The sequence below is a fragment of the Schistocerca americana genome, chromosome 10 (genome assembly GCF_021461395.2).
Source record: "Schistocerca americana isolate TAMUIC-IGC-003095 chromosome 10, iqSchAmer2.1, whole genome shotgun sequence".
Classification (NCBI taxonomy): Eukaryota; Metazoa; Arthropoda; class Insecta; order Orthoptera; family Acrididae; genus Schistocerca; species Schistocerca americana.
The window spans coordinates 106,826,475-106,839,237 of NC_060128.1; the positions used below are offsets into that span (position 1 = coordinate 106,826,475).

At 42.0% G+C, this 12,763-nt stretch overlaps 1 protein-coding gene across 1 annotated transcript in view; it reads right to left on the reverse strand.

Moving 5' to 3' along the window:
• LOC124552403 (collagen alpha-1(I) chain-like) overlaps positions 1-12,521 on the reverse strand; it is a 255,146-nt gene extending 242,625 nt beyond the window's left edge. The window contains exon 1 of the mRNA XM_047126667.1: positions 12,380-12,521. Within this exon, the coding sequence (XP_046982623.1) occupies positions 12,380-12,449 (70 nt within the window). The 5' untranslated portion in view covers positions 12,450-12,521. The remainder of the gene's footprint in view (positions 1-12,379) is intronic.
• Between the last annotated feature and the right edge of the window lie 242 nt (positions 12,522-12,763).

Sequence of the window (12,763 nt, forward strand, 5' to 3'; positions counted from 1 at the left end):
AGTCACACCAGTACCTGAATTACAGGCCCATATCACTAACGTTGATTTGCAGCAGGGTTTTGGAACATGTACTGTATTCGAACATTATGAAGTACCTCGAAGAAAACGATTTATTGACACGTAGTCAGCACGGATTCAGAAAATATCGTTCTTGCGAAACACATCTCTTTATACTCATGAAGTAATAAGTGGTATCGACAGAGGATGTCAAATTGATTCAATATTTTTGGATTTCCCGAAGGCTTTCGACACCGTTCCTCACAAGCGTCTTCTAACCAAACTGTGTGCCTACGGAGTATCGCCTCAGTTGTGCGACTGTATTCGTTATTTCCTGTCAGAAAGGTCACAGTTCGTAGCAATAGACGGAAAGTCATCGAGTAAAACAGAAGTAATATCCGACGATCCCCAAGGAAGTGTTATAGGCCCTCTATTGTTCCTGATCTATATTAACGACATAGGAGACAATCTGAGTAGCCGTCTTAGATTGTTTGCAGATGATGCTGTCATTTGCCATCTTGTAAAGTCATCAGATGACCAAAACGAATTGTAAAATCATTTAGATAAGATATCTGTATGGTGCGAAAAGTGGCAATTGACCCTGAATAAAGAGAAGTGTAAAGTTATTCACATGAGTACTAATAGCAATCCGGTAAATTTCTATTACGCGGTATGTCATACAAATCTGAAGGCTGTAGATTCAACTAAATACTTAGGGATTACAATTACAAATACACTAAATTGGAACGATCACATAGACAATGTTGTGGGTAGAGCCAATCAAAGACTGCGATTCATTGGAAGAACACTTAGAAGGTGCAACAGGTCCAGTAAAGAGACTGCTTACACCACGCTTGTCCGCCATATTCTGGAGTACTGCTGTGCGGTGTGGGATCCGCATCAGGTGGGACTGACGTATGGCATCGAGAAAGTACAAAGAAGGGCAGCTCGTTTTGTATTATCGCGAAGTAGGGGAAATAGTGTCATAGACATGATAAGTGAATTGGAGTGGCAATCATCAAAACAATGGCGCTTTCCTTTGCGACTGGATCTTGTCATGAAATTTCAATCACCAGTTTTGTACTACGACTGCGAAAACATTCTGTTGGCACCCACCTACATAGGGAGAAATTATCATCACGATAAAATAAGAGAAATCAGGCCGCGCACAGAAAAATTTAAGTGCTCGTTTTTCCCGCGCGCCGTTCGAGAGTGGAACGGTAGAGAGATAGCATGAAGGTGGTCCATTGAGCCCTCTCCCAGGAGAGTAATCACGTAGATTTAGATGTAGAACCTCCTCATAGAAGGCAGCCGGGTGTGATTTTCGCCAATTCTCAACTCCGGTGTGCTGCTCGTTGTCCCTGCCGAAATGCTGTCCTCATAGCCAACGAACAAAGAGGTGAAAATTGGAGGGGGCCGAGTCTAGGATGTGTAGTGACTAGTCAAACACTTCCCATCAGAAACGCTGCTGGATCATCTTCATTACGGCTTCAGTGGGCGTCCGAACATTGTCGCGGGGGAGGACAATGCGTGATCATTCTGAACTGCCCTTCGTAGACGATTTTCTCAAATCACCCGATCCACTCGCTGAACTCGTATTGGTTGACGCTCGTTCCCTGCCCCGACCGCCTTCATCGCGAACTTCTGTGCGTCCTGCTTCGTAAGACGACGGGGTTTGACACGACTGTTCGACTCGTCCTCATACATAATTTTAATCTACTATATTTGTTTCACCACTGGACATGTTATTCAATCTGTATGACATTTAAGAGGTAATATAATTATAAAACCCCCGTTTATTAGCATAAAGTTTTAGTGAAAGTCGTGTTATTTGACTACTTACTATTTTTAATTAAATTTAATTATTACAACACCGATATTTATAACTATCGACAAGTAAATGAAGAAACACAGAGTTTTCCTGAAAATGTATGCCTGTCGTGATTTGCGAAATCCCTTGTACACGTAATCTGGTAAGGTACCCGGAGCTATTTTACACTTCGACGCTTCGAGCTGCAGAGACAGACGCAGGTCCCATTTGGCAGTTAGCCTGCTCGGTGGTGAGACGTTGCTAATGTAATGGTATTATGTTTTGGGGTAACTCAAAAATGGTTCAAATGGCTCTGAGCACTATGGGACTTAACTTCTGAGGTCATCAGTCCCCTAGAACTTAGAACTAATTAAACCTAACTAACCTAAGGACATCACACACATCCATGCCCGAGGCAGGATTCGAACCTGCGACCGTAGCGGTCTCGCGGTTCCAGACTGTAGCGCCTAGAACCGCTCGGCCACTCCGGCCGGCTTTGGGGTAACTCTTCGCATTCTAAAAGGTTATTTTTGGCACAGAAACTGGCAGTGCCGTAATTTCGCTAACGTCTTTTCGACCGCTGTTCACTGGTCTGGGTATTTTGACATTGGCCTCTCAATATATATTCTTTTTAACAATATCAGCTTATTCCCAAGAATAAACAGCTTTCACTCAGTTAATATTCGGCAGAAATCCAACCCGCATCTGGATCGGTCTTCCTTAACACTTCTGCAGAAAGGTGTGCAGTATACTGCTGCATACATTATCAATAAGCTACCACAAGAATTAAAAAATCTTAGCATTAATGTACGCGCTTTCAAATCGAAACTCAAGAGTTTCCTCATGGATCGTCGCCTTCTATTCTGTGAGGAGTTCGCCGACCGCTGTGGCCGAGCAGTCCTAGGCGCTTCAGCCTGGAACCGCGCTGCTGCTACGGTCGCAGGTTCGAATCATGTCTCGGGCATGGATGTGTGTGATGTCCTTAGGTTAGTTAGGTTTAAGTAGTTCTATGTCTAGGGGACTGATGACCTCAGATGTTAAGTCCCATAGTGCTTAGAGTCATTTGAACCATTTTGTGAGGAGTTCCTCGAAAAATTAAGCTGATTCTTACGTTATATTGTTGATTGCTTTTGCTTATACACATGGCTTGACCTTTTTTGGGGTTCATTAACATCTTATTTTTATCTGTTATTACTTTTATGTTGTAATTTCATGTACTGACGCGTTCCATGACCTTGGAGATGTGCTCCTCAATTTGGTCCTACGGAACTCTGACGTATGAATAAAATAAAATAAATAACGAATAGTATAGCTGCAATTTTTTTTAGTATGACATAATTTACACTTTTAGTACAAAAATGAAGGTTTGAGCGGGAGTCGAACGGTCGCCTCATATACGTCCATCTTACGGAGCTCGACCCCTAACCATTTGACCACCATGAAGTCCTACGACCTCTGATGCAGAGATACATCAGTTATACAACAGATGCTTAAAACTTCCCTTACGACTTTCTCGGAATTGCCAAAGTAGTGCACCTTATTGCTTGCACACTACGTTGTTTTAATGGCCTACTAAAGGTGTGCACAGTTTGAAGTACATTCGTGATGCCAACGTCGTGGCTGCTCGTTGTTAGTGTTGCCAGCTCCAATTTGTAGATTTTGGGACTTAGACAATGGCGGTTTTAAAAATCTGTCGGACAAGGACTTAAAAACAGGGACAACAAAATAAGACAAAAATGATGTAAATCTTCAGTAATTAAATCGATACGTTGTTTCGTCGGTAATATCTAAACAATGTGAAGTTCATCAGTGAAGCATTTCGTGAAGAATCCCAATCCAAGGCGACAATTTGTAGTTGGTGCAACTATTTCAAAGACATTGGATGTTTTTAATGATGAACTGCGTGAACTCCCGAGAATTACTCTTACTTGCTTGAAGAAGATCGAGAGACATCGTACGAATTTATTCGGGCGACATTGCGCGTTGGCATGAGTCAAATAAAAAACATTTTACTTCACCAGTAAGACGGCGACGAAGTTTAGTTGTCGATACTTTCGACATAAACTGCCGCCAGGTCAAAAACAGCAACAATTTAACTCGTACAGAAAACAATGAAAAATTGTAACGTGGTACTTCAAATTTGCTTTGAAATATTGTTCCTCCTTATGAATCTCGGTTTCACTGTTATGGTTCTGTGAAGAAAAGTCAGTAGAGTCAAAGGGTCTTTCGAGCAGAAACTAAGCCTACAAAAGTCCGACGAACTGGTAATGCTGCAAGGAAGACGGTTGCTACTTTTTTTTTTTTCTTTCCAGAAACGGAACAAAATTCCGATGTAGCATTAGAAGACCGACACACCGTTATTTCCGATTGCTACTGAGATTCTCTTCACCGCAAATTTTTGGAAAAATTCATAAAAAATTCCATCACGACAACGCGTGATCGATTATAGTAAAAATAGTTATTGAGTATAAGGACTGATTTTATTTAATGGAAAGGTACATCGATTTTAGAAGGATGTTTTGAAAAATGGCAGTAAGTTGTACTGGAGGTTGAAAGTGACATCCGGTGTTGTCCCATGAAGCGTTAATAGTACCGCCATTGTTTTCAGTTCATGTAAACTACGAGGGGCGTTTGAAAAGTCCGTGCAAAGTCCGAGAGATGGCACCACCAGCGCGTAACGAGGTCATGTTTAGTTAGTAGCATCTTTGGAAAGAACGTATTTCTTTGTGTTTGGCATTCGTGTGAATCAAGGAAGTCGAGTAGTTGTCAAAAAATGGACGATAAAGAATTTCGTGTGGTGATTAAACATTACTTTATGAAAGGCAAAACAGTTCAGGAGACCAAAGAGAAGCTTGATAAACATTATGGTGATTCTGCACCTTCGAATAGAACCGTTTATGATTGGTTTCAAATTTTTTGGAGTGGCCATATGGGCACAAGTGATGCTGAACGTTCTGTGGAGGTTATGACTCCAGAAATCATAGATAAAATCCGTGATATGGTGATGGATAACAGAAAAGGTGCGTGAGATTGCTAGTGCTATTGGCATCTCGAATGAACGGGTACTTAATATTTTGCACAAACATTTGGACATGAGAAAGCTATCGGCAAGATGGGTTCCGCGATTGCTCACGCTTGACCAAAAACGAAATCGTGTGAAGTGTTGCAAGGATGGTTTGCAGCTGTTCAGGACTTTAAGCGTCGTTTCGTCACTGTGGATGAAACATGGATACATTACTATACTCCTGAGACCAAACAATAATCTAAACAATGGGTTACCAAGGGAGAGTCTGCACCAAAAAAGGCGAAGACCATTCCTTCGGCCGGAAAGGTTATGGCGACTGTCTTTCGGGATTCGCAAGGGATAATCCTCATCGACTATCTGGAAAAGGGTAAAACTACTACACATGCAAGAAAAAGGCCGGCGATAGGACCGCAAAAACTCGTTTTCCATCACGACAAGGCATCAGCACACACCTCAGTGATTGCGGTCGCAAAATTATTGGAAATAGGATTCCAACTCGTTTCACATCCCCCCTATTCTCCAGACTTGGCTCCCTAGGACTGCTGTTTGTTCCCCAGTTTGAAGAAATGGCTGGCGGGACAAAGATTTTATTCAAACGAGGAGGTCATTGCAGCAACTAATAGCTATTTTGCAGACTTGGACAATTTCTATTATTCGGAATGGATCAACAAATTATAACAGCGTTGGACGAAGTGTATAAGTCTAAAAGGAGACTACATCGAAAAATAAAAAAGGTTTACCCCAAACCCGTAAGTAGTTTTTGTTTTTGCGCGGACTTTTCAAACGCCCCTCGTATTTGTGATACAGGATCAACAGCACTGTGAGATTGTCCGCTGACGACGTAGTTGCCTAGAAGAAAGTAAAGTCGTTGGGCGATCGTAGAGAAGTGCGGAAAGACCTGGACATACATTTGCACATGGTGCAACGAATGTCTGCTCTCTTTAAATGTGGGTGAAGGTAAGACAGTACCTAATAGCATCAGGTTACTGCATTACTGGTGAACGTGTTGAACACGTCACATCGTATCAATAATTAGGAGTAATACTAAGAAACGATGCGAAATAGGACGCTCATGTAAAATCATTATTGGGGAAGGTGAATGGAAGACTTGGATTTGCATCTGTAAAGGAAATCGCGTACAAGACAGTACTCCGACCAATTCTAGAGTATTGTTTCGGTGTTTGGAGTCTTTATGAGGTAGGAGCGACACCAAACATCGAAAGAATTCAAACAACCTCTCCGAAGCTCGTACAGGTCGCTATAGGCCATAGGAAAATGTAACAGAATACTCGGTCAAAGACACGTAGTTGTTCTTGCGCTTGGGAGTTTGGTAAATTTAGAGAACCGGTAATGGAAAAGTATTGTGGGGCCAATATGCTGCCGGCCGGAGTGGCCGAACGGTTCTAGGAGCTACAGTCTGGAACCGCACCACCGCTACGGTCGCAGGTTCGAATCCTGCCCCGGGCATGGATGTGTGTGATGTCCTTAGGTTAGTAAGGTTTAAGTAGTTCTAAGTCCTAGGGGACTGATGACCTCAGAAGTTAAGTCCCATAGTGCTCAGACCCGTTTTGAAGCCAATATGCTTGTGTATGGGACTCACGAGAATAAGAGGACAGAGATTAGGGTGAGTGGAATACGACAGAAATTCGGTGATGCTGGAGCGATGCACAGTGGCTTTCGTAGTATGTATGAAGAAGTACACGTGAAAAAAGGCTCTCTGGCAAAATGTTCAGCAGAAATGAGAAGGTCATCGTTGAGAGAGAGCTGTATTTCAGAGGGATCGATAATTCCAACTGTTGAAGTGGTTACAAAAATGGTCCAGTTTCCTGGGAAAGGCGTTTCTCCGAGGAAAAAACTATTGAATATAAACTAAAATAACTGCAGCTATCACTTTTGAAACAATAAATTCATTGAGATGTTTAAAAATGTTTTGAAAAAAAAATCGAGCAGATGTGTGAAATCTTCTGTCTGAAAGTAAGAAATAAAGCAGATAGAGAAATATTTGACGTACTTGATTTGCTGCACATGACTTGGAGCTTCTTTCAAAGACACGCCAAATGGTTCGCAAATATATTGTATCTCTTACTTTCGGACAAATCGTTTCACAAGATATTTGACTGATTTTGCAATATTTCTTGTTTTTTTAATTTCACCTTTTGTTCAGAAAGCTTTCCTTTCCTAGAGTCTTCTGAATTTAGTACTTGACTCGAAGGAAACCACTTTGACAGCCAAATACCATAGGATTGCAAATTTTTTAAGCAGAGAATAGCTAGACGTTGCAAAGATAAAGTTTCTGACACTTCGTGTACCTTCCTAGCGTCTGCTCTTTTCGAAATGTCCAACAGGTGGTACTTGATTGGAAGGCATCGATTTTAAAAATCAAATATCACATCAGTGCAACTTTTTGCACGCAAAATAGTTGCGCCTTGAAGAGATGAACTTTTTGACGTGTCATTTGCCTTCCTAATGTCCTATGCAACTGAAATGTTCTAAATGAAGTAGTTGATTCGAAGGAAGGCTTTTTGACAGTTAAATATAACACGAAGATGGCTTTTTATACGCAAAATAGCCAAGTCGTGAAGAGATGAACTTTTTGTCACCCGATTTAGTTAGCTATCAGCAGTTGTTCCATAACATACTTCAAATTTCGCTCAAATCACTAATGAAATTTTTTATTAATTACCTCACGCTGATCAATGTGATACTCCATTTGTTCATGTCAAAATTTGGATAGTAAATTTCCCTCAAATCGTTACTTCATTTTTTGCTATTTACAGTAATTTCTTTCGAGGAATTCAGTTTTTTCAGAAGTAGATCTCGCGCTGGTCAATTTGATGCGGTATCTTACCATTTCCCACTGTTCGTTTGGTTATAAAAATTGGGACAAAAATTTTCACTCATATAAGTAATTATTTTTTTCCTAAATAACCCTAATTACTTTCATGCAACTAAATATTCTTTTCAAAGGCAGATCTGGCTCCGGCCAGTTTGATACCACATTTGTCAATTTTCCACTGTTCGTATGAGTATGCAAATTGGGAACGAAATTTCCGCTCAAACCTACGACTAATTTTGCCCTAAATAACCATTTGCCGATATCTCGCTCTTCGATTGGTTCTGAAAATTTGGAGAGAAATTTCCCTTCAAACGAGTAAATAATTTTTTGCTAATTATCGTAACTACTTTAAAACAATTAACATTTTTTAGTACAAAATTTCACGCTGGTCAGTTTGATATCCCATTTGTCGATTTCACGCTTTTCCTTTGGTTACGAAAATTCGGACAAAAATTTTCGCTAAAATCAGTTAATCCTTTCTAAATCTCCCTAATTACTTCGAAGCATTTTTTTTTCTCTTTTGCAAAACTAGACGTCACGCTGGTCAGTTTGACACGCCATTTGTCCATTTCCCGCTCTTCGTTCCCCTGTCAAAATTCAGGCATAATTTTTCCCGAAAATCACTGATTAGTTTTATTTTGTCCATGGATCCTGGGATCCCCGCAGGCGTTAATAATAGTTGCTGAATGACGCAACCAGCCACAAATACTTTGTGAAAATTTTATTTTACTGTCATAACCGGTTTCCGACAACCATGCCCATCTTCAGATGGCTAATACTTTTCGTTACATGGATGTTTCGGTTAAGAGCATGTCGTCTGCCTTCACTGCACCAGAATATTTGAGTATCTAGTGCCACTTTATCAGTTGTTACATTAATAAAAATACGCTAAAGTCCTTGTATTTTCTGTACATTTGATGCACACATAACAACTATTTTGCATCATATATATACATAAAATAGAAGGACTTAAGTGTATTTTTATTAATGAAACCACTGATACAGTGACACTAAATACTCAAGTATTCTTGTGCAGTGTGGGGCAGACGACATGCTGTTAACCGAAACATCCATGTAATGAAAAGTATTAGCCATCTGAAGATGGGCATGGTAGTTCGAAACCGGTTATGACAGTAAAATTAAACTTTCAGAAAGTACTTGTGACTGGTTGCGTCATTCACCAACAATTAGTTTTCGCAATTTCTCTAATTACTTTCAGACAGCTAAATCTTTTTTGCGAAACTAGACTTCATGCTGTTCAATTTGATACCCCATTCGTCCATTTTCCACTCTTTCTTTGGTTACGAAAACTGGCAAAAAAATTTTTGCTCAAATTATTAATTTTTCCTTAATAATCTTAATTCTTTCGGGCGTATGAAATATTATTTCGTTCAATTAGGCCTCACCCTTGTCAATTATGTATCCCTTTTGCAAGTTTCCCGTTTTGTTTTGCTATAAAAATTCGGGCAAAAATTTCCCACAAATCCCTAATTAGTTTTCCTAATTTCTTTGATTACTTTGAGGCAAGGAAATATTTATTTTGCATAACTAGACCTAATGCTGGCGAATTTGATTTCCCATTTGTGCATTTTCCACTCTTCGTTTGTGTAAGAGTATCTGGACGAAAATTTTTTCTCAAATTACTATTTTACTGCTAAATAACCCTAATTACTTTGAAACAACCAAATATTTTGAAACTTGCTGGCAGATTAAAACAGTGTGCCGGACCGAGAGTCGAACTCCGGACTTTTGCCTTATGCGGGCAAGTGGTCTACAATATGAGGTACCCAAGCACGACGCACGCCCCGTTCTCACAGCTTCACTTCTGCCAGTACCTCGTCTCCTACCTTCCAAACTTTACAGAAACTCTCCTGCGAACCTTGCAGGACTAACACTCCTGAAAGAAAGGATATTGCAGAGACATGGCTTAGGCACAGCCTCCGGGATTTCGAGAATGGGATTTTCACTCTGCAGCGGAGTGTGCGCTGATATGAAACTTCCTGGCAGGTTAAAACTGTGTGCCGGACCGAGACTCGAACTCGGGACCTTCGCCTTTCGTGGGCAAGTGCTCTACCAACTGAGTTACCCAAGCACAACTCACGCCCCCTCCTCACAGCTTTACTTCTGCCAGTACCTCGTCTCCTACCTTCCAAACTTTACAGAAACTCTCCTGTGAACCTTGCAGAACTAGCACTCCTGAAAGAAAGGATATTGCGGAGACATGGCTTAGCCACAGGCTCGGGGATGTTTCCAGGATGAGTTTTCACTCTGCAGAGGAGTGTGTGCTGATATGAAACTTCCTGGCAGATTAAAAATCTGAACAAAAGCTGAAACTAAAAAAAAAGAAAAAATATATTGCAAAATCGGGCAAATGTGTGAAATGTTTTGTGTGAAAGTAAGAAATAAAGCAGATAGAGAAACATTTGATGTACTTTATTTGCTGTACGTAACTTGGAGATTGTTTCAATGGCACGCCAAATGATTCTCAAATATATTGTATCTCTTATTTTCGGACAAATCGTTTCACATGACATTTGACCGTTTTTGCAATATCGCTTTTTTTTCAATTTCAGCTTTTGTTCAGAAAGCTTTGCTTATTTTAGAGTTTTGTGAATTTAGTACTTGATTCGAAGGAAACTACTTTGACAACCAAATACCACAAGATTGTAAATTTTTAAGCAGAGAATAGCTAGACTTTGCAAAGATAAAGTTTCTGACACCTCGTGTAACTTCCTAGCGTCTGCTTTTTTCGAAATGTCTAATATGTGGTACTTGATTGGAAGGCATCGATTTTAAAAATCAAATATCAGATCAGTGCAACTTTTTGCACGCAAAATAGCTGCGCCTTGAAGAGATGAACTTTTTGACGTCTCATTTGCCTTCCTAATGTCCTATGCTATCGAAATGTTCTAAATGAAGTATTTGGTTCGAAGGAAGGCTTTTTGACTATTAAATATGACACGAAGACAGCTTTTTATACGCCAAATAGCCAAGTCGTGAAGATATGGACTTTTTGACACTCGATTTACTTAGCTACCAGCAGTTGTTCCAAAAAAATACTTCAAATTTGGCTCATATCACTAATTAAATTTTTTATTGATTACCTCACGCTAGTCAATTTGAGACTCCATTTGTCCATTTCCTACACTTTTGTTCGGCTGTCGAAATTTGTATAGTAATTTTCCCTCAAATCGTTAATTTATTTTTTGCTATTTACAGTAATTTCTTTCGGGGAATTAAGTTTTATCACAAGTAGACCTCGCGCTGGTCAATTTGATGCCGCATCATACGATTTACCACTGTTCGTTTGGTTATGAAAATTGGGACAAAAATTTTCACTCATGTAAGTAATTTTTTTCCTAAATAACCCTAATTACTTCCTTGGAACTAAATATTCTTTTCAAAGGCATATCTCGCTACGCCCAGTTTGATACCGCATTTGTCAATTTCCCACTGTTCGTATGACTACGCAAATTAGGAACGAAATTTCCGCTCAAACCTGTAACTGTTTTCCCTAAATAACCGATCTGTAGATAGAAACTGTGTGCCGGACCGAGACTCGAACTCGGGACCTTCGCACACAATTTTAATCTGGCAGGAAATTTCATAACGGCGCACTTCCCGCTTCAGAGTGAAAATGTCATTCTGGAAACATCCCCCCAGGCTGTGGCTAAGCTCCGCAATATCCTTTCTTTCAGGAGTGCTAGTTCTAGAAGGTTCGCAGGAGAGTTTCTGTGAAGTTTTGAAGGTAGGAGACGAGGAACTGGCACAATTGATGCTGTGAGGACGGGGCGTGAGTCGTGCTTGGGTAGCTCAGATGGTAGAGGACTTGCTCGCGAAAGGCAGCGGTCCCGAGTTCGAGTCTCGGTGCGGCACACAGCCTGGAAGTTTCGTATCAGCGCAGACTCCGCTGCAGAGTGATAATCTCATTCTGGAAACATGCCCCAGGCTGTGTATAAGCCATGTCTCCGCAATAGCCTGTCTTTCAGGAGTGCTACTTCTGCAAAAAAAAAAAAAAAAAAAAAAAAAAAAAAAAAAAAAAAAAAAAAAAAAAAAAAAAAAATGCTTCAAATGGCTCTGAGCACTATGGGACTTAACACTTAACTTCTCAGGTCATCAGTCCCCTAGAACTTAGAACTACTTTAATTTAACTAACCTAAGGACATTACACACATCCATGCCCGAGGCAGGATTCGAACCTGCGACCGTAGCGGTCACGCGGTTCCAGACTGTAGCGCCGAGATCCGCTCGGCCACGCCGGCCGGCCTAGTTCTGCAAGGTTCGGAAGTGAGCTTCTCTAAAATTAGAAAGGTAGGAGACGAGGTACTGGCAGAATTGAAGCTGTGAGGACGGGTCATGAGTCGTGCTTGGGTAGCTCAGTTGGTAGTGCCATTGCCCGCGTAAGGCAACGGTCCCGAGTTCGAGTCTCGGTCCGGCATACAGTTTCAATCTGTCAGGAAGTTTCGTATCAGCGCACACTCCGCTGCAGAGTGAAAATCTTATTCTGGAACCAAATTGCAGACACTGGTCACCTTGCTACCCCATTTGTCGGTTTTCCATTTTTCATTTGGCTGTGAAAATTCTGAGGGTAATTTAAGGGGGTTTGTTTTCGGTCCGCTCAAACATGTTTGATTTTGTAAAAGTTTTACCGCTAGAGACGGGGCCACGTGGCTAGACTAGAGGGAGCTGGCGTGGAGTGCCGGGCACGTACCGTACTCGGCGTAGTCGTAGTTGTCGTACTCGTCGTCCTCCGGCTGCTGCGCCTGCGGCCGGTCCAGCATGCGGCGGCGCGCGGCCCTGGCCGGCGCGTCTGCGGCGGGCCGCTGCCTCGTGCGGTCCCTGGCGCGCCCCCGGCCTCTGGAGGCGGCGTCGGGCGAGGCGGCGGCGGCCAGCGCCGCCAGCACCAGCAGCGCCAGAAGCAGCAGCGGCGGCGGGGCGCGCATGCTGCCGTCTGGAGGCCTCTGGGCGTCTGGGCGCAGCAGCCGCGGGCCCGCAGCCTCAAGGCGGCCGGGAGGCGGGGGCCAAGGAGCAGGGGAGGGGGCAGCCCGGGGGAGGGGAGGGGCCAGGCCGCCGCCTCCTGGACCCTCAGACGACC